Raw genomic sequence first — 22,730 nt, forward strand, 5'->3', positions numbered from 1 at the left:
CAACTGCCCAAGGCCCCACATTTTGGGGGGAGCCCCATGGAGCTGGGCAGAACAGCAGTGGCACAGAGCTGGAAGGAGCAGTGGCTCCACATTCAGCCACTCGCTACCCAACCCCTCCCCCACACCCCACCCTGCCGCTGCTGATTACAATTTCTTTGGGTCTAGGGCCCATGGGATCAGAGTAGGGGCAAGGCCCCATGTGGGCTGATTTGGCCCGGGCTCTGCACCCTGCTTAGTTCAACTCCGCCAGTACCAACAAACAAGGAAGCAGGGGATTGACAAGAGGATGAACTTTGTGAAGCCTGCAAGGAAAGCAGTGGAAGGAAGAAAGAAACACCACCCCACAAAAGATGCACAAGCTTTGAGTTGTTATCATCTACAAGTGGGGGGGAGGGGTAGAATTTTCCATTCATCACCAAGCTCCAAGCTGCTATGTCGGGGCCGGGGAGGGGGAGAGAAAAACAGCTTCAGCATTGACTAACTTAGAAGGAACTCTAACAACTATTACTTTTTTAATCTCTCAGTGTTTATCTCTTTATATAACTTTATCTTACAATACTACAGGCTTAGTTTTAAATGAGAATTCAGCTCTTTAGGACACACTGGATAAAAAGGGATGCACGCACAGTCAGTTGATAACATTATTTGTTCTTCCACTATTGTCTAACACTTTGCATATCCACAAAGAACTAAGATTGCAGCAAGACTTTATTCTAAATGCTTGGTTGTGTTTTCATTTAGATTTCATAAGCACAGTTCCCTATGTTTAAGGTGTTTCATCAATCTCACAGGATTAGGGGGCTTTAGTTAAAATGGTACTGTTAGCCAAAAAAATACAAAATTGGACTCTGCAAAGGTGGCTGTATACATTCAATATAAAGATCTATTTTAATTTTGATGACGGACTGCCTGTTGAACAGAACAGTCTAATTAAATACAGCATTCATTTTCCCAAATTTTACACGCCACTGAAATGTCTCAAAAGGAAGTACCTCAAAATGTGTTAACTGTCAATGGGGCTGTGAGTCTAGTCCCTATGGTTTTTCAATTTACCAAGTGTGGTATGAAATCAGATAGTTTATTACACTGACTGCCATAATCGCCATGCCAAACACTGTAAAACTTCTTAGGATTCAGTGGCAGACACTATATTTGGCCTGTAACTTCCATTGTAAAACTTTTTCTTAAAAAAAAAGGCTTATCACATTACTAAGTTCTTTTGAGTAATGAAACATAATATTAATACTAATTCCTTATGCGTGTTTCTGCCAAAAAATATAAAATGAAAATCTATTACAAGAAGAAGCACAGCCCATAAACGTTTTCACTACTTCATTATTTAGGACCAACCAAGCATTTTATGAATTGCAGTCCTTTGTGTTTTATATCCTGTTTGTGTTTGTTTATGCCTGAAAGGTTTACCTATTCCTCCACTTCAGCTCAGTCACACAACAGCAAGTCAAGTCAAATTTCAAACTGGGTCACAAGGGTCTTATTCTTGTATCCTTGCAGACCCTCAATCCTACAAACACTTAGCCATGTGTTTAACTTTATACTCACAAGCAGTCCCACTGAACTCCACTAGTGAAATCCTAACCTTAAGTCAATGAGAGTTTTGCCACTGACTTCAGTGGGACCAGAACGGCAGCTAAGAGAACTGCTGACATGTAAAAATACTAACACGTGCCCAAGCCTTCACAATACTTAAGGGTAGGCTGGTATTATTTCTGTTCCCCAACTCACAATTAGCAACAACATGACCGAAGGTGGGAGCCAGGAAAAAAAATAAAATAAAATAACTTGACAGAGAAATTGTTACCAAAGCAGATTAATTACTATTGTTTACTTCAACTCCATTCATAATTGACTAGTACATAACACAAAATTCCAGCCCCAGTTTGTTGTCCATTATTTACGTTGTAATAAACATTTATTACCTCCATATTGGTAAGTGTATAACCTACTTAGGTATATAGAACCTTTCAGCTACGGAAGTTGTACTCCATTTAACCTCATACTACCTGTAACTATCTTATTTAGTAATAGATTGTACTCCATTTAAATGTGCAAAAGCAGAAAAAAGAGAAGCAGTTGTCAGAAGTACTGTTATCAGAAGCCTTGAAAAAGTCAACGGAGCTAAGCAACTGTGAAACTTCCCTCTCCCATTTTCCAGACTTAAAAACAGCCCCAAAACTGGCTACTAAAAACTTAGAAAATGAGGAGAGCTAGTCAAGTTCAGGGTTACCCATCACTGTGTACTGATCTAGCATAGTTTACTTTCAGTTCAGATAAACACATGACATGGTTTTTTTCCTATCCACTTTAACAGACTATGCACTTAAACAGAGTACACTGTACCAGATTCTGCACATAAAACTGGTCTCAAACTCCCCGTGTTTTAAAGCTAATAAAACACTCCTTTGGCATACCTGTATGTTATGCAAAACTACACAGAACAAGAGGCTATTACTAGCTTGACATTCTCTCTTATGAGATCTGCAGTTTTCATGAGCAGGTGGTGTCAGACCCTGTATTCAGACAGAATATACTCCTGTGGGAAGAAGAAGATAGACTGTTTAAATCACTGTCAACTTGTTTGTTTTTGAAGAAACAGGAGGAAAATTGATCTCTCATATTAATGGGAAAGTTTAAATACTTTAATTAAAGAAAATCTCTGGCTCCTTTCTAACACTTCAGAGCCTATCCTATACTTTGTAGGTATATTTGTGTTAGTTGCACCAAAAAATAAGGGCTAAAATCAAGTAGAACTCTTATGTTTGGTGTTCATGTTTACTATTTCGTTTTCTTTTTTCTTCAATATCATAGACTATGTATGCTCTGTTTTAATTTTGTTTAGGCTCATGGGATGGATAATCTTATTGTGTGTTTTTAGCAAGAGCTGTATAGGTGCTGCAGTATTGGTAAGGCAAGGATCTTTGGATAGATGTGATCTATTTTATTAGACCAACTAAATAGTTGGAAAAAGTGTTTTGCAAGCTTTCAAGCCAAAACACCCTCCTCAGGCACTGGGAGACTCTGCTTCTGTTTTGAGGTCTCCAAGGCAGACATGCTCTATTGCATGTAATTTTTATTGATCATTTCATTGTACTGTTTTGACAAGAGCCATAAGCAAGCTACTACTACTTACCATGTTCACATCATCTTTGGATAAGACCAAGCAATTTAGGATCCACTGTAATCTACTGACCACCGGTCTGACAACCAAGAACCCAGACAAAATTATCTGACAACCAACAATGGCTTTGCCGAGCCCTGGGGTCACTTGCTCATGTGCACTTCAATGGGAAAAAATTCCAGGCAGGTGCAAAAGGCAGATGGAAAAATAATATAGCCAGTAGCAAGTATATCTTTCTTTAAACTACAGCAACAGCAATCTATGCTGAACTCAATTAAATTAAGGGTTAGTCAGTTTTTGTATCAGTAGTTGAAATGCTGTCCCTGTATCGGTTTACTCATCGCAAATTTTCCAAAGAATAAACAGCACAAGCTTCAGTGAGTACCCAATTTCTTTGCATTTACCGGCCACAGAATTGCATTTTTTTGCCAAAAAAGTCAACAGCATGGTTGTCATAGAAGATTTATCATTGTTTTTGATAATTCAACACAACCAAGAACTATAAACACTCTTAATCAAGTCAAAAATGGCAACGTTTTCAGTAGTAAAATAATGGGCAAAGTTTGTCCATTGCTAGGCAAAGAATTCTCCAAAGAATGGAAAGATGAAAAAAAATTGCCAAGAAATTTCTCATAACAGCACCTGACGATCTCTTACTCTGCCTGCCAGAGGCAAAAATAAGCCACCAAATGGCTCATGTCACTGGCTGTATAAGAATAATATTTTGAGGGATTTTCCATTTTTTGTTTGTATTGTGTCACACCTATTTTAAATTTGCAAAAGATGACATTAAGCAAGCAGCAGCTTTACTTCCAAAAGAAAGGCTTCTGCCATTCCCTTTATTTAGCATGCATGCAAAATGAAAATGTTGTGAAAGCACTTTTGAAAGTGTTTTGTCATTCGAAGACTTAGATTCTGAAAGACTGCCTGACATACACTGCAATAACTAAATAAAATTTAGGCCAGTAGGATGCCGACAAATATGCAGTATATTAGAACACCATACTGCCTGCTATATTTAAGTCCTTAAAATCTTCAATTTCCCATTAAGGTTAATTGCTCTTTTGAAAGATTCCCCTTCTGCCATCCACTTCTTCCTCATTCTAGGCTCCCAATATCTGCATTAGTTGATGAGAACATGAATAAGCATTGTAAAGCTAAGCAGGAAAAAGTGCCATTTTTTATTACTACATAAAGATTAAATATACCATAAAATGTATAGTATAACCATGGTACGATGCGAGTTTCTTTGTGCCAATCACTGTATAATATAGTAGTCATAGGCATGTTCTGTCTTAAAGAGCTTACCCTCTTTATAAACGCTTTTACCAAGAGTAGAAAATAAATGTTAAGTTTTCAGTGTTATTTTTGCTATAAATAGAGCATCAAATCTTCCCTCTTCTCGAACAAAATATCCTGCCTTGTAGGACCATTTCTTCCTCTCTCAGTCATTTTGAGTGGGGCCTTGGTCTATGTGAAGTCAGGAGATGACACATGAAGTAATCTTTGGGGAAAACAAATATAAGATGTCCCTCCCCCAGTACTACTTCTTCCAATATGCACAATAAGATAAATAAATATAAATTGAAAAGCCCTTCAGTGCATTTTGCTCAAACTGAGTGACATTCCCCTCCCATTACCATTCCCCTGACTTGACACTGCATGCCTCTTAAGATCAAGAAAGTGCTCTCAAAACAGCAATGCTCAACCTATGCTATTGCAAAGCAACTTAGTGCAAGGTGGTGGCATCTGTTCACTAAGATAAAATAAAGCTACACCAAAGAACAACTGTCCAAATTATACTGGAGAAGAAGAAAATAAAATAGATCCAGAAGCTATTCTTAAATCCCACATCCAAAATAAAGTCATTTATTCTACTCATGAATATTTAAAGTCAAAATAGGCTATTGGCAGCATACTGATATGCATGAAAAATAATGTTTACCCTTTTCAGTAATTTACCCAGGTCTTACATTTCTACTTGCATATTCTGACCCCATTTTAAATAGTGAGAATATGTTTGGCTCCTTTACCAATATAGACCATTTTCTTTATATTGGTACCAATCTGATATCGGACTGTTGTATTGATGCACCTCTAATTTTTTTAATGTCAGAAAGTTTAATAAACAGTTAATTGCTTAACCAAGAAGCATATAGTGGGCACATCTACACATGCATTTAATATGACTGAATAAACTTTGGTGCAATTTGAGCCAAAGTAAACTAATCCCAAAGTAAACTAATGTAGTTACCATCTACATGTGCATTTAAGTGCAGTAATTTACTCTGCCATCAGATAGTACCCACAGCTGACAGTACTATCCAATGGCACTGTAAATTAGTCTATGTCACCTCAGTTGCTGCGCACATGTAGACAATGATGCTTTACTTTATAGTAAATTAGTCTAATGCACAGTAAACTGCAAATGAAAACATACCCACTTTCTATATTTCCTATTCTAACTAATCCTAACTTTGGAAAATATACTTCCTTTCTGAAAATGTACTTAACATGTTTCCTTATGTACAATAAGATTTCTGCACCAGGGTCAAGGGAAAATGGAGACAAAGGATTGATATGATAAGGACACACCTGTACATAATTATACATTAGATGCATTTCCCTATTAAGGAACTGATCCAGCAATCAACCCCTAAATCAGACCCTAGCTTATGTTAAACCCTAGATAAGTTTCATGAAAAGGATTATGTTAATTGAAGATTTTTTTTCCCCACCATCCAGACCAGTTATATAAAACAGGGCCTAAGCACAACATTCATGTGCATGTGGTTATATACAGACATTCGAGGAGGTTAGAGGGGGATTAGACAGAATTAAAAATGGCCACATGATCCAAGGTAAGTCAGAATCCAAGGTAGTCAGGGCTAGTGGGGAGGCTTGGAGGATTGGGGGGAAGGCAGGGTCTGTGGGGTGGAATCAGGGTCCACAGTAAGGGTTGGAGGGATGGGGGGGGCTTTTGGGCATCTGCAGGGGGGTTTCTGGGGTCCAGGAGGGTTTCACAGAATCAAGCAGGTTAGGAGGGTTCACCAGGGGGGTGGGGGATGTTGGAGAGGCTCTCCAATCCTGCCAAGCCACCTCAAAAGCCCCTACCACTCCCTGCCCCAACGATGCCTCTGAACTGCCCCTGATCCTGCTTTTTAGGGTTGGTCCAGGAGTCTGACTGTAGTAAGTCAGAGTGGGGAAAGGGGCTGGTAGATCAGGAGGCTGGCAGGATCAAAATAAAGCTTGTGGGTTCCACAGGGGACTTTGGAGGTATGGGGGAGCTCTCCCCACCCCTCCAGGGACCAGGGCTACTTTTAGCCCCCCATCCCCAAATGAACAGCTCCCCCAGCAAGCCAACCACCCATTACGCCTGCCCCCTGCCCTACCCCAACTTACTTCCTCAGCTCCCAGCACTGGTGAGCACTAGTAAAACTGGCAATGGAAGCAGCATGCCAGAAGGGGTGGGCTTTGGTGAGCTGTCCATCTGTGTGTGGGGTAAGTGGCCAGGTTGCTAAACACAGTGTGGTGCCTGGTGGGGATATAGGAAAAACACAGTCTCAGGACTAGGACCAGTGTCTGGGCTTTCCCAGCCGCAAGGCTACACCGGAAACTGTAGAGAAGTTTAGTTAGGTTGATCTTGTTGTAACAGAGCTATGTTAGACTAAGATCTAAGTACAATTAAATTAGATATGGTCAGCCATTTTTAGACTGATCTAACCATCCTGAACTTCTTTACAGTTTGCACTTAATCTAAGTGCAAGGTATGCATGTGGGGAAACAAAGTTAAGTAAGGTGGCCATTTCTAATACAATCTAACTTTCCCCTAACCTTTCTGAACATATGTAGCTAGCACTTGTTTTGTGTCTGTGTGCCAGGGAGTGCACACGGCAGAGAGAGCAGGAGATATGCATGTACACACACACACCACATATATTTATGGTTTTGTTTTGGTGTTGGGGTGGAGATGGTTTGTTTTTTTAACATCTGAGGGGCAGCACAGGGTGGTAAATTCAGCACAGATCTACAAATCTAAACACCAGTATTAGTTCAGCCACTAAAATTACTGCTTGCCCATGCCCAGATTCTTAACTTCATGTCTCAGTAGCAAAATAGTGGTCTCAGTGAACGACAGCATTCCAATTGACTAGACTAAGATTTAGTCTGGTGCCTTCACTGGAGATGAGAGACTAACATTTTCTCACTTCTGTGGTTCTGAAAGGATTAAGTCTAACTTCTCCTTCATCTTGATATCAAAACTGTCTAATATTTGTCACTCTGTTGCCAAGTTAAGTAACAGCCATGTCAAATTAAGTATTATAATACTTCAGTATCAAGCAAGAGAGAAGGACAACTTATACCTCACAGATGATTTAACAAATAGCTATGGCAGTCATAAATCACTGAAAGAAACTTGGGGAGCCAGGGAAAAGCAACTTAAGGTATTTTATTCCAGCCTGATATGCTATGAAAGAAAATCCTTTTTTTAATTCATGGGCAACATTTCTGTTTTAGAAATGCGCTGAACAGCTGATCCAAACCAGCAAACTGATGCTTATAAAGTTTTATGCCCATGTAGAATCACTGAACTCAACATGACACCAGTCGCATACAAAAAATTTGAACCTTTGTTTTTAAAAAGGGCAATTTGGAAACCCATTTTACACTGTCATTTGCATAAGCCTGATTGCCTCTCAATGGATTCATATCAGAGTATCACTAGGTCATGTTTGTCATTATTTCTCAGGCTAGAATCAGACTTTTAAAAGATATATTCATTTCATAGATCCGTTCAAACAGAAGGGGCAATCAGTCAAGTTTAACTGGATATAACTCCCGAGTGTTATAGTGTATAGTGCCATGTGCCCATTTTCATTTTATCATCCCATAAAAAGGTTTAAAGCATGCACAGGCACAGGCTGAAGAAGCAAAGGTGATAGACTGCAGAGCATTCTATGAAAACACACATGTGCCAGGCTTTAAGATGCAGTTTGTCAAGTGTTTGTGTATTGCTGTACTAAATGATGCATTTGAGTCAGTAGTGTCAGCTTTACTCTTGCTATAGGGAAGCCATCAAATCACTTACTATTACCACCAGTTAAGTGAGACACCAAATGCGCACACACATAGAACTCCAAAAGACTAAGTGTCAGACTTTTCAAAGTAACTAGTTTATGTCATGCTGCAATTTCCAGATGATGGGTGCACTGGGCAGGGGAAGAGAGAGAACAGGTCTCACTAAGTTGCCAAGTCAGGCATCCAAAAGAGGCCATTTTCAAAAAAAAAAAAAAAAATCTTGAGTCAGGTTTCCATTTCTAATACTCCTCATATCCCTTCCAGAAGCAGCCATTGGACTAAGTAATATAGAAAGCCATGGATGAAGATATGATACAATATCCAATTTGCATAATATGGTTAAATACTTATACATGAATGATAATATGCACTACACTGACTACATGAAAACAAAAACAAATTAAGCACAGCAAGCTGAACTGTTCGAAGCTGATGGGTTCGGTCTAAGAATATAGCATAATAAATGCAAACTGCATTTTGGTAGAAACACACCTAAAATAACTTCAAATATTGTGGGCAAAATCATCTTGGAAAGTAGTCCTAACTTCTTTCTATTGCTCTGACAATTTCATGATTTTAAAATGAAAGGCCAGATTGAAAGTTCAAGAGCATCCAAAACTGCAGAACACACTGCACCTTAACAGGAGGTACAAGCACATCTTAATCTAGCTCCTAGTGGATTAGACAGAATCTAGCTCACAGTTTCAACTCAGTTGCGCCCCCATTGAAGATGTCTGGGGAGACTACTATGGATTTATAGACGTTTCAGGTAAGTCAGCTGGACTTTTACCATTAGCATTAATGGGTTCTGGATACGGGCATAAAAGCAAATATTTGGAGCATACATTTGAAAATATAGGTCTCCATAGGCAAGGCTTGACCAAACCCTACAGGGTAAGGGCAGGTTTCTAGTTCCTTATGTACTCTCTAATGTCAGCTTATTTAGCTTCATATTGTAAACCAAATTCTTGAAGATAAGGCTTTGCTGATAGCAACTGCCTCCTCTCCCACTCCCTCCTACCACATGATTCCACCAATGTAAAAAAACATGAAAATGCTGTTTATTATGTAAAGGTGATAAACAGTAAAGGAAAAAAAACTCATCATCTTTTAGGCCAAAATCTCAAATGCCATTGCAAAAAAGCAACTTTTTCTGAAACTGATAATCATTACTTACTTTGGCATAAAGTTATTGGGCAGAGCTTGTGTTATTTTAGATGGGGCCAACTGAGAATGCTTCTTCATGAAAATAGTTAAACATATTCACACAAAGACAATCTTTCATCCACATACAAAGCTTATAATAGTGGTTTTCTTGATAGGATAGTATTACCTATTTAGAGAGCAACAAAGCAACTTCAAACTAAAATTACTCAAGAGTTAAAACCATGCAGAAATTTCTGCATAGGTTGAGAAAGCAAAGGCCTGTCCAAAAACCTTTAGTGCCAAGCGCTGAAGGCAACGTTGTCTCTCCTATAGTTATGGGTTTAAGCTAAAGCTTCCCTTCATCTATTGGCAGATCCACGCATAATAATAATAATACAGTAAAAGCTGTGTTATCTGTCACTTCACCATCCGGAATGCTCTACTAACCGGCATCTGTTCCACCGTGGCACTTCCTCTTTTGCCACTGTGAGCCAAGTCCTGCTTCTTCCTCGTGGACCACGGCCTGGGGCACAGCAGCCTGCACAGGGCCCCCTCCCTGTCTCCTGCAACACTGATGCCCAGGAGTGAAAGCCATGGAGCATTCAACGTGGCGGGAGGGGCGATGGCTCAAACAGGCAAGGACACCTCCAACCTGCTGGGCTGGACACAAGTATAACTCTCAGATAACCAGCATATTTGATTAACTGGCATCCCCCATTTCCCATGGAGGCCGGATAACAGAGCTTTTATTGTAATAATAATTAAAAGGTAGGTATCCTACCAGCAAGCCCAGTTGTGCAGCAGTTAGTATACTGTACTATCATACAGAAAATCCTGGATTAAATGCACATCAGCCTCCAGCTTCCTGACCCAACTAGTACAGAAGCAATATTGAGATGACATCATCTTGAGCTTTTGGGGAGGCAATGCTCTGAGCCACTTAACAGTGACCCTAACAAATGAACTAAGGAACCACATCGACAGATTCCAAAGGGAGATGTATCCAGCTCTCTGCCAGAAAAGCAGAAGCCAGAACACTGGGCTTCAAACTTGAGGTATAATGCTGAAAAAGTTGTAAGTGGGTAACAAAGAAAGCTCCTATATTTTATTTTACTGTCATCACAGCATACTCCCACACATGCTTTTAGAGATTACACTGATTTTGTAAATGGTTTTAAATCATGCATATGGTCCATTTATTGCAAAACCATTGAAAAGCAAATAAACTAAAAATAAGGGATTCAGCCAAAATAGTTTTCTTGGGGGAAAGTACAATATTTATGTTAAAACAAACATCAAGAATTTAGAATACAAAGGGAATTATACTGAGAAGTGAGGATTTCTCATCATTTTCATGATGGTTAGATCCTATACTACAGACAGAAAAAAATAAGGTATAAGGCCACACAGGAAGTCAGGGCCAGGTTTAGAACTCAATGAATAGTAGTCACAGTTAAGGAAATGGCATGCCTAATAGTTTTGTCAGCTTTTAAATATAGACTTGTTCACTGGGTATGGTAGACAGCAGAAATAAAAGAGCAACATCTTCATAAAAGGCCCAGACTCTGGCCTCCTTATTCTGCTGAGACCACTCCTATAAAAGTTTGCTTTATTTCATAATAAACTGCATATACCATATCTACCTGAATCCAAGACTACTTGGAATTTAAGATGACCCCCTAATAATTAGATTCTATACATGGAAAATGTATAAATATTACAACTTTCCATGTATAGAAACTAATTATTACCTTAAATTTGTCCCCTCCACTACTGCAGTGGCAGAAGGCAGAGGTAAATTAAGTTGACAGGAGGCAAGAGATAGGGGTCAGACACCTGTCCCTGCCCACCACTTGCCCTCCCATACCTGCCTCCATCCCCTGGCAGCTCTTCGCTACCACCACTTAAATCCCCTGCCACTAGCCTGGGCACAGAATACACTGTTACTCCAACTCCTGCCTGGCCATACAACAACAGTAATAGTGGTGGCAGCCATGGCTCTGGCCCCAGCCCCAGCCCCAGCCCCCTGGCACAGAAGCCACCACTGTTGCATGGTCAGGCGGGGCCAGACTGAGCATGTACTTTGTGACCAAGGCTGAAGCAGAGCCAGAGCTGGAACTAGAGCCAGTCCTGGAGAGTAAGTGGCAGAGGGGCTAGGAAGTGGTGAGGGGCAAAGGGCAGTGGGGAGGGGATGGGTGGAAGCAGTAACTCCAACTCCAAACCCAGGCTGGGGCTGGAGTCAGAACCACAGCATCTACCTGCCCCCACGTGTACTCAAATTCAAGAAAAGGGGGCTCCCCCCCGCCCAACTGCCCTTTTTGTAATTTAAATCCATTTTTTCTTCCATCTACACAGGATAGAAGTGAGAAAAAAATCATCATCATCCTTTTCTATTTGGAGGTTGTTGTAAAATCCCCCAATCTTCTCTTTTCTAAACAAAACAGTCTCAGCTCTTCCAAACTTTCCTTGTTTTATCAACAAAAATTATTAGAAGTTTATCTTCCAAGTCCTTCCAACTTCTCCTACCTTTCTTCAAGTGCTGTGACCAGAATTGGACACAGAACAAAGGAAGCCTCACTAGCCATGAAGAGTGACAGAAGCACTTACCAGGACTTGCAAACAGCATTCATGTTAATACATAGCAGGTATTAGCTTTTTCTGCTGACTCATTCAACTTGCAGTTTACCATAACCTCCGACTCTCTTTTTCTCTGATACAAAAGAGGAATCTTCTGACTAGGCTGTTGTATTTACGGACTTGAGCATTTGCTCCTAAAGCACAATTCTTTGCATGGATCCTTGTTGAATTTCATGTCATTTCTGACTATTTATCCCAATTTACCATGATCATTTTATTCTCAGCTATCCCCCAAGTTTGCTGTCATCTACAGATTTACTAAGTGTATACACTTAAGCCTATCCCCTAAATCATGGATGAAGACACTAACCAGCACTGGGCCCATGACAATCCCTGGGGACCACACTTTTCCATTTGACACTGAATCACTGATGACAGTTCTTTGAGCACCAGTTACGTGTTCACCCTGTAGTAGTTTAACTCCTTCATCTTACTTAGAAGAATGTTATAGGCGAGAGTGCCAAAGACTTGTTATGTCAAGATACATCATCCACAGCTCTCCCCCATTCACAAAGCCTACTACCTTATCATAAAAGAGACTCAGGGTAGTTAGGCTGACTGATTACCTCTTAATAAATCCATGCTGTCTGTTACTTATTATCACTTTTTTATCTTACAGGTACTAATAAACTTTCCAGTGTCCTTGTAAGCATCAAAGTTAGATAGACTGGTCTGTAGTTTTTTGGGTCCTCAGTTTTTTTGTTTGTTTTTTAAATGAGCACTCTAATTTGCCCTCTTCCAAACTACTGGAATCTCCAGACTTCTATGACTTCTCAAAAACTGTAGGCAATTTACTCTAGCAAATAACTTGAGTATTCCACTGAGATATAGTTAGCAAAAGACATTTTGTGCATTGACCATCACAATCTTGTCTCCATATTGCCATACGATATTCCTATGCTCATCAGTATTAATACAGCAAGGTTTCCATTTTTTGTAAGATTCCTTCTCAAATCTGAATATCTCATTTCAGTCATTGAATAGCTCATGGTTTAGCCAAGCAGATTGCCTGCTACACTGGTTATCCCCTTTTCACCTCTGGATAGAATGCTCTAATAAAATATTTCATTTCAAACCACAGTGAGAGCCCAGCCTGGCACCTTCAAGTTTTATTCAATTAACATGATAATTTCTCCAGGAAACATTGTGGGGTTTAAAAAAAAGTACCAAGGTAGAATTGAAAAATAGAAGCAATATTCTTTTTCTCCTTTTCTATGCAAGAATGTTCAGCTGAGCTGAACATATGAACTCTTTAAGTGTAAAGACCACACTAGGACCAAGAAAAGGTGACATGAGAATCCAAATAGGGTTGAACTAAAATCCTAAAGCACTGCATGTGTCTTCTTCATATAAACACACTGCCTTTGAAGGCTGATAAGCAGAATCCATATGACCAGTCATGCAAGTTAGGAAAGCACAAAGAGTTCAAAGGTTGACAAACCCCAAAGGCCAGCAACAGGCTTCTGCAATTAAGAAGAATTCCATAAACCAACTACAAAGCTAGAGGGCCAAAATGTCAGCAACCAAAGATGTAGAACACGCAATATTGAGTTTGAGACTCCAAACAGAATACCCAATTTTTGTTGTCAACAGCATCAGGCAAGAATCCAGGTCCAAAAAAAACAAAAAAAACCCCAAACTCATTAAAAGCCATGGTTTAAAAAAAATAAATACAAGTAACATGAAATGGTTAATTCAGGCAGTCAAGTCAAATCTATAATATGTCTAAAATAAAGAAGAAAAGCTAGCAATAAATTTGTTGCCTATGGTACTAAGAAAACGATTTGCAGTTACATGGGTGTCAGCATGCTTTAGGCAAATGATGCACAACTAAAAGAGCCCCCTTTACGTTCAAGATTATTTTCATACAAGTTTAACTGTACTTTGGAACAAGCTTCACAAATCTGTAGCAGGTTGTCACTTTGAGCTTAGCATTAGCAAACACTATAGCTAAAGGAATAATTTCATGAACTAACAGTACTTTCCTGCACTACACCCAACATCAGAGAAGGCAGGATTAGACAGCAACTAAGAGAAAAAGATAAAGCTTTAAGTGAAGAAAGAAAAAACAATGGCAGTTTTAATTCAACTCTCCTGTCTTATGAATGTATCAAATTTTCAAGAAATTGAAGGGCACTTTTGAGCTTTATGATAGCTTCCACAAAGGAAAAGTTCAAGCATTAAGTGTAGCTTGCATACATGGTGACGAAGCTAGATCACTGTAATTCAATGCTCTGTTATGGCTGAAAGAAATTCCCAAAGGTGAGAAAAACCAACCAGTGACTCCCAGCTGATTGGGACAGTCCATTCTTAAATCTGCAAGCAGGCAGTCATGCACTTAACGAGCTATTAGAAATTACATATGCTTTACATACTGTTGTATATTCAATGAGAATCTTAAATGAGACCATGATTTTAATTCTGCTTCCTGTATTGTGACATAAGGGGATGAAAAACAGCTACTCACTTTACATATTTATTGCAAATCATGAGAGTCATTCTATTTGGATGAAGAATTTACAGACTGATCAAGGACTAAGGGGATTCAATACATACAACTAAAACAAAGGCTAAAGACTTTTTTTTAAAGATGGAAACCAATGTATTACATTTTAACATAGACCAAAATCAGTAATATCACTGCATCAGGATTTCTGAGCCAGCGTTTTGTTTGCTTGGTTGTTTCCTAATTATAGTACCTTAGAACTAGGCATTCTCCTCAACTGCGATTATGCAGGCATCTGCTCTAGAACACATTTTCTTCTATCAACATGCTAAGGCCACAGCTTCATATACCTGCTGTCATTATGGTTACTTTCAATAAGCACATTTAGTATACTCAGCAGCAGGAGGCAGGGGCAAGGAAGGATTAGGAAAGTAAACGGAATAACTCCCCCTCTGTTTTAGCTCCACTCTGGGAATTTGAAAGGTTGCAACCTTTGAGAATTGCAGCAGCAGAAAGCTCAAAGCTACCAGAAAGGTGCATTAAAACTTAAGATTTAAGTATGGATGACAAGGTAAAGGGCTGAAAAAATTGTAAGTATAAATTAATAATCAAATATACATACACAGATCAACTAAGGGACAGATGGCAAGCAATTTTCCCCAGTGTACTTATACTTGTTCTTTCAGTGCACGTATTTGGGTCACTTGCTAGATTAAATCTCATATGGCACACCCAACAGAGGTACTGTGGAATAGTGTATGGGCATGACCTAATTTAAAATAGTGTAATAATCTCAGATATTACACATTTAAGGAATTTATGAAAATCTGATATAGATTGTGGCATTAAGCAGAAACTCTGGAAGAGAACCGTTTGAAATTATTTCCCTTTCCTGTTTAGTAAGTACAAAGGAAACAACAGTGCAGAAACAGCATAAACTAAAAACCTAGTCTACTATACTGAATAAGCATCATACACCGTAACAGTTAGGAAACATTCGCTGTTATGCTGACAAATTGATCAAGAATTTTTTAACATAACTAATTCACTTGAATTTTGTGGCTCCTAAAATGTTATTGTAGAATTTATGGATTAGCATGCAGATCATATTCGTCTGGAACAATCACTGCAAGTTAAAGTGAACAATGAAACTCCATCTGCCTATGCAACAAAGCGGCAAAGGGCATTTCTGTTTTAACAAAAACAAACTGGTACCTTTGAAAAACCCACAGTTTTGTGAAAGAGCTCCAGAAACCATATGTCATGTAAGGTTAAAGGGTCATAGTAATACTCTCCTTAAAATGTGCCTTTCTTCAGGCATTTGGGAGTAGAGGGGAAACACTTCAATGGATGAGTTGTTTTGAGACATACGCTGTAATCCTTAGGAGCACAAAGCACTAAATCTTCCACGTCCCAACTATGCACTGATAGTGACCTATCTTATTTCATAGAAGCCATGCCAAGGAGGATAGCTTTAAGGCAAAGCGCTCATTAACCTGTTAAACAGAAAACGGAAATGTAATCCGAGCACAAATGGGCACGTAAAAGTAATTATGCAAGCATGTTAGTTTAGCTGTGGCAGTAGACCTCTTCCCTGGCACACTGGTAGATATACACACAGCTCCCATTAACGTGAATGAGAGTTTCATGTGCATTGACTAGAGATTAGCCCCTCAAATCCAGTGTCTCGCCAGATTAGCACACTGCAACAAACAGCAAGGAAAATCTTCAATGCATCCCCAGCAGTGGTAAATGAGTTTCTCCAGTTCTCTTATCAGTTCCAAGTGAATTTGCTCAGAAAAACTTTTATTAACCAGAAATGTCAGCTGGATGTAGTAGAGAAACATCTAAATATTAGAGTATATTTCTCACTCACTTTATTCCATCCAAGTATAGCATACCTTATCTGCATAATTCTCATCCTGTATCCTAATGATCAACTGGTCAAATAGGGAGCTATATATATGCAAAAATACTTGTTTTCTTTGCTGCATGAACAGATAGTCCTAAAATCGCTGCACATTGTTTAAACGTCAAAACTTTCTCCAGGAATTATGGGTAGTAGGGAGATAATAGCTTGCTTTTGTAAATAAGGCATTCAGGATTTGAGTTATCTATGGCTGCGGGGTGGGGGGGAGAAGGAAGGAAGGAAAGAGGCAAGGAATCTCTCCTTTATGTTGGTGCTCTGGCTTAGTTATCAATAGAGTATCTGACCACAAGAATACCAACAGGAGCTAATATTCCTTATTAGCGTGCCAAAAACCAATCTAGTCTTCAAGGGCACCTTACGTGGCCTAATGATTAAGAGGAGGACTCCGCAGGTTTCTTACTCTACTCTTAAAGACTGTAGATTCATTCAATTTCAATTTAAATCGGGTATAACGGGGTAAATAGAATATTGAACACTTTGATATAAAGCACTAAAGCTTAGACAGTAAGTAAGTTTGTTATATTCCCATCATGCTCAGTTTTAGGTTTGGTACTAAGGAACCACTAAAATATTAAGTTTTACTATAGGGAAATTGATTTTGCTATAAGAAGTTTTTACAATGCCACTTAATCTTATCCAACCTACATAAAAAAAAAATACAGAAAGCAATTATATGCACCCTTTATAGTAAGCTTGATCACTATATTAAAAAGAAAAAGGAGGATGATAGCTCTACATGTAGTTTCAATATAGCGGAAAAGAAAGCAGAAAAAACTATGCCCTCCTGAAACAAGCATGACAGTTTCCAAGCTTAAATGCACAATCTTGATTCACTTAAAGTTAGAAGCATGATCCGTCTCCCACATGGAGTGCTGTGTCCTGCAGCTCAAGCACTGACCTCCTTTTCTAGTGTTACATTTCAAGTAGGCTCCTGTAGGGCAGTGTGATTCTGTGATTACAGTTAAAAGAATACCTTAGGTCTGAGAGTCTTACTTTTTAGACAGACAGCTGTTCTCGGCTGTTCCTAGCTCAACAATTACTATCCTGCAACATTCTTTTTTTCCCTGCTGCTTCTAGTTCTGCAGTTGAAAACGTGCTAATTAGATGACCTACTGTACAGACCTGTCATTAATTGGGAGTTCAGTCTATTCTGTTGAATGCCCAAATCTTGGTTACAGTGACTAAAAGTATTTAACGCATTTAAAAGCAAAAGATATAAACAACCCAGAATTTCATTTCAACAGTATGAGATTAATGTTAAAAGGATACCATGCAGATTATCTTCCCCATCCTTTCCAAATATGGCCCACAATTACACACCACTAAAATCTTCTAATGGCACTGAGGCACAATTATGGCTAGATCAGCAATGACCTTGACCTCTACATCAATAATATTTAGTAGCATTTCAAACTACATGCCATTTTCAGCCAATCTGTACTGGCCAACAGCAGCAAAGGGTTATAACCATGTCCTCAAACAACCCAGTTTTGCTTAAATATTGGAACACATACTACTTAGGGTTACATAAATATTCCACAACTCCTGCAGTTTCTAAGTATAACAGGATGGTTTAAAACAGTGTCAGTGTGTCAAGAAAAACTCTACATCAGCTGCTTTAACTTGGAATTTACATCTCAGAAGAGCAGATTTCTCATCTGCATTTTTAAACATCATTTCAAAGAGCAAAATAAAGAATTCATAATATAGAACTGGAGTCTTGACACAAACTTTGATACATTTAACAACTACCTCAGAAAACTCCTTCAAGTGCATGCAAATGACCTGAAGGTTTAAAATCTGAATGGTTACAATCTGTAATTGTAATTGAAACTACTCCAGGGCTGAGCCACTGGATCAAGACTAAAATTCGGCATTCAGGCTTAGTATACTGGTTGCAACCCTTAAAAAACAAGAACTTATTCTGGAAACACTGGTAGAACCTTAAATATAGCAGGTGCACTGCAAGGGAATGCAAGAAAATTCCAAGTTGAGTAACTAATTGACTCCAGTACAAACAGGCTATTTCCCAAGGCAAATGACTAATCAAAGCCATAACTGATCCTTTCACTTCCCATTACAATGTCTGAAAGTTTGGAATAAGTTATCTAGCAACAGCTCTGCTCTAGTCAGTTTTTCCCCTCGATCTTGTCCCCTCACATTCCCAGGGCTCTAAAAGGTTAATACTTTTGGAGTCTACAGAGACAGGCTCCTTAGTGATTTGTATAACATAAAGTGCATGTGCAACATGAATTACTAGCCTATCACTTAAAGGCACATACACACACTCACTCGTTAAATTTGGATCCGCATAAGACCCCGAGACTTTGTGATGGCCAATTACTACCATACAGGAGGATTCAAGCAGCATCGCCTCAACATAAAGCCACTCTGCTGAATCCCAGGCACCAGCCCACCCTAAGCCAGGGGATCCATTCACTTTCCACAACAGAGGGACCCTGATGAAAAGCTGTCAAAGTAAATCTATGCTCACTTTTTGGATGGTTTCATTTCAATGGAGCACGAAACACCCCAGGACGGTTAATAAGTTTAGCCAGGCGTGCTCGTCTCCCTAATATATTTTAATTATGCATCTGTTTTAATTGTAATCAGATTAAGTCACTGGAAAAAGGCACAAATTGGAATTCTCCTTCATTGCTAATGGAGCTTTTCAACAGTTTCTAAACACGAGTCCATTTAGGCAAGGGCTCTAGGTAGGCACCAGCACAACTGTGACATTTTCCAGAAATCGATGCAGTTTCTCTGACAACACAGTTCAGGTCTCATTAGCTGCCCAAACCAACCCCAATGCACAAGACCACTTCAAGCCCTGGGGATTTCGTCTTTGGCTAATTAGCATAAAGAAATGTTGAGTGGGCAAGCAAAAGCCGCACAGCGAGAAGAAAAGCCAACAGCTTGGAGAAGCGCTGCTCCTTGGAGGGCATCATGTACCCAGACATGCACTGTACCGAGTACAGCACTGGCAAAGTTGCGGCAGTCAGCCTCACTCATGTGTGTGTCTATGTGCATACATACATGCTGAGTACAGCACAGGCAAAGTTAGAGCAATCAGCCTCTCTCTACCAAGTATGTGTCTGTGTGTGTTTGCATGTACTAAGTACAGCACAGGCAAAGTTAAAGCAGTTGGACTCTATCAAACATGGGGTTTGTGGTCTATTTGTCCATGTACTGAGTTACCAAGTGTGTGTGTGTGTGTGTGTGTGTGTACACACACTGAGTACAGCGCAGGCAAAGTTAAAGCAGCCTCACCCTACCAAACGTGCCTGTTTGTCCATCTGTGTGTCCATTTACAGAGCTACCAAGTGTGCGTGCCTGTGTTGCTGTGTGTGAGCATACGGAGTTGCCAGGCATGTGCCTGTGTGTGCATGTACTGAGTGGTCAAGCGTGTGCGTGCATGAGCACAGTGCAGGCAAAGTTAAAACAGTCAGCTTCACTCTACCAAGTGTTCTTGTGCGTGTGTAAGGAAGGGGGGGCGGGGGGTAACCTGTCAAATCCTCGGGAACCCGGAGTATCCCAGGGGCAGAAGGAATCAAGGAGGGACGAGACCCACTAGGCATGAGGCTCCCCCGACGCGAAGCGCTGCATTTTCTCTCCCAAAGCGCCGGGGCCCCATAGCTGCTCGCCGGAAAAACTTGCAACCACTTGGGGGGGGGCCTGCAAACGAAGCAGCAGGTGGTCCGAGCCCCGGGCAGGCTCCCCCGCGGGCACGTCCCGGCGGGGCCCGGGCAGGGCGGCGGCAGGTGAGCGGAGCAGGGCAGGGCGATGCCGCCTACCTGTCATCGTAGCAGAAATCCGCGCGGAGGGTGTTGAGGTAGAGGGCGAGCCCCAGGGCGCTGCTCGCCAACTCCGCCAGCATCTCTCCTCCGTCCCCGCCGCCGCCGGCAGCGCGCAGGGGCAGCCCCGAGCAGCGCCCCGCTCCCCGCTCCTCCCGCCGGGCGCTGCTGCTGCTGCTTCCTCCTCCTCCTGCCCGGGGCTCGGCTCCGCTCAGCGCATCCCCCGGCCCCGCGCAGCCCGGCCGCGGCCGCAGCTGCTTTATTGTCTCCGCCGCCCTGCCCCGCGCCCCCCGCCCCTTACCCCATGGCAGCGCGGGCAGCTGCTGCTGCCGCTCTCCCTCCCTCCTCCTCCAGCCGCCCGCCCCCCGCTCCTCCTCCTCCTCCCCGGGCCGCCTGGGGGTGCCGCTAGCTCCCCCGCCCGCAGCCCTCTGGGCTCCGGCCGCTGCTCCGCCGCCAGCTGCTGCCGAGGCTGTGGGAGCCCCGCGTGGGGCTCTCCGGGCTCCCAACGCGCTTGCGTGCCGCCTCCCGGCCCTCCTCCCCCGGCCCCGCCCCGCCGCCGCGCCGCCTCCAGCTCCTTCCACCTCTGTCTGCCCGCGGAGCCCGCGGGGGGCGGCCGGCCCCCGTGGGAAACTCGCGGGGGCTGGACGGAGCCTTGTTTCCCCGCCCCACCGCGCGGCTGGGGGAGCAGCCTCGTCTCCTGAGGCAGCCGCTTGCTGCCAAACTTGAAGTCTTTCGGAGGCAGCGCGGGGGGGGGCATAGATGGGCAACTGCTTAGCAGGCGCTGAGCATTAGAAACAAAAAGAGGATGAAATTAGGCGCAGTTATACGAGAAGCTCCTTGGTCCCCATCAGTCTCGAGCCAGGCCCTGAGCGGCGCCGGCTGGGGAAGTCCTGGACAGTCCCCAGAGTGCCGGGTGTGTGGTGTGCCCGTCCAGGGCTTGAGGGGAGCGAAGCAGGCAATGGTGTGTGGGGGCGCCTCGCGCGTGGTGTTGCGACGTGGCTTGGCATGAGGTGGGCTGGCTAGGGAGGATCCTGCCTCACGCAGGGGGGTCGGTTCAGGTCAGCGTTTCTCACCCTGCGTGGCATGTCCCCCCCCAGAAGTGGGCGGCAAGGGTAGATGAAAGGGTGGCAAACAAGCTTGAAAAACGGCTCGGCTGACTTGTAAAAGGGATTCTCCTTTAAACGAGAAAAATGTGGCTTTGCCCTTGCAGGCTGCTCCCATTCCAGCCTGTGAGGGGCTCCTTGCCCCCTCCTTGCCCCAAACCCTGCTTGTCCTCTCCCCCCATACGCTGGGGGGCTGGGGCCTGGGGCAGTGGGTCAGCAGTGAGGGGCACTGGGTTGGGACTGGCCATTGATGTTCAGTGGGTCCTGGTACAAAAAAAGGTTGAGAGCCAGTGGTCTAGATCAAGGTTTCTCAACTGCTGGGATGCGAAGGTCCTCTAGGTGGGACTCGGGTTGTGGCAGCAAAACCGGAGGCACCACAGCGGGACTTCCAGTTTCGCTTTGGCACGCTTCAATCGACATCCTTCCCCCATCTTTGACTGGCCTGTGTGGGACACCCCCACACACACGCACCCTCACTCGGGACCAGGATGTTTTGACCTTACATAGGTGGGACATAAGATACAAAAGTTTAAGAACCACCAATCTAGATAGCCTCTCAAGGTCCCTTCCTGTCCTAGTTCTCTATGATTCTATGATGAGGGTGTCAAGGAAGCACCAGGAGTGGAGAGATGTTAGCCAACAACAGGCAAGAAAACACCAAGGAGACAGGAAGGCACAGGGAGAGGTTTGGGGCTGACAGGCTCAGGGCTGCTTTTTACAACTGATTCCCAGTGTTGCCTCCACTTCCCCAGCCTCCAGCCACTCAGATCAAAGTTTCTTCAGGGTTTCCGCCAAGCAGCACCTCCCAGTGTCCCTGAAGAATGGGAGCCTGGGCCTGCAGCTGTGTGCATTAAGCTGGGGGGGGGGTTACCCAGTGTTACCCCCCATTATTATTTAATACAACCCTCTGCCATCTCAAAGATGTTCAGTGCCTTAAAGCCTCTTGCAGGTGATCTATAGCGGGCTCTTGTGAAGCCTGTCCCTTAGGGTCACCAACCTCCCTGCTGCTTTCACTTGGGTACCATTGCATGTGCGTGTTATCACCCCCCAGAGCCCAAATGGTAGAGATGGAGGAGCAGGGTGTTACGTACAGAATATTAAATCTCTGAAGGGCCTCCCCAAAACCATTATAGGATCATACTCGTCTTTGGGAACACTGGAAAAGCAAAAAGTCTTTGAATGATAGAGATCCTGTGCATCCTTGGATTGTACTGAACTTTTCTAAGTCTGCAGCTCAGAGCACAGCAACCTAGTGCCTAAGACTTCCAGGGCTCTGCTGCCAAAAAAAAGATGGGAGCTCTTCATTCCAGCCTGAATATAATTTATATGCCTGTCCAAACAATCCTTTACACAATATACCACAGTAACAGGATTGTTGGACAGAGCACCACAGGCACTGGATCTGGCATGTGGGGGTGGGGAGTGTCCATGCGCCAGTCCCACGCCATTCATTTGGCCC

General features: G+C 42.3%; 1 protein-coding gene across 2 annotated transcripts in view; it reads right to left on the reverse strand.

The window, feature by feature from the left end:
- TMTC2 (transmembrane and tetratricopeptide repeat containing 2) overlaps positions 1–20,448 on the reverse strand; it is a 367,617-nt gene extending 347,169 nt beyond the window's left edge. Inside the window, exon 1 of one of the 2 annotated variants that reach the window (XM_019543135.1) lies at positions 20,169–20,448. In XM_019543135.1, the coding sequence (XP_019398680.1) occupies positions 20,169–20,251 (83 nt within the window). In that variant the 5' untranslated portion in view covers positions 20,252–20,448. The remainder of the gene's footprint in view (positions 1–20,168) is intronic. The other variant, XM_019543136.1, reaches the window with a different exon arrangement.
- Between the last annotated feature and the right edge of the window lie 2,282 nt (positions 20,449–22,730).

This window comes from Crocodylus porosus, unplaced genomic scaffold, assembly GCF_001723895.1.
Source record: "Crocodylus porosus isolate Cpor-Errol unplaced genomic scaffold, CroPor_comp1, whole genome shotgun sequence".
Classification (NCBI taxonomy): Eukaryota; Metazoa; Chordata; order Crocodylia; family Crocodylidae; genus Crocodylus; species Crocodylus porosus.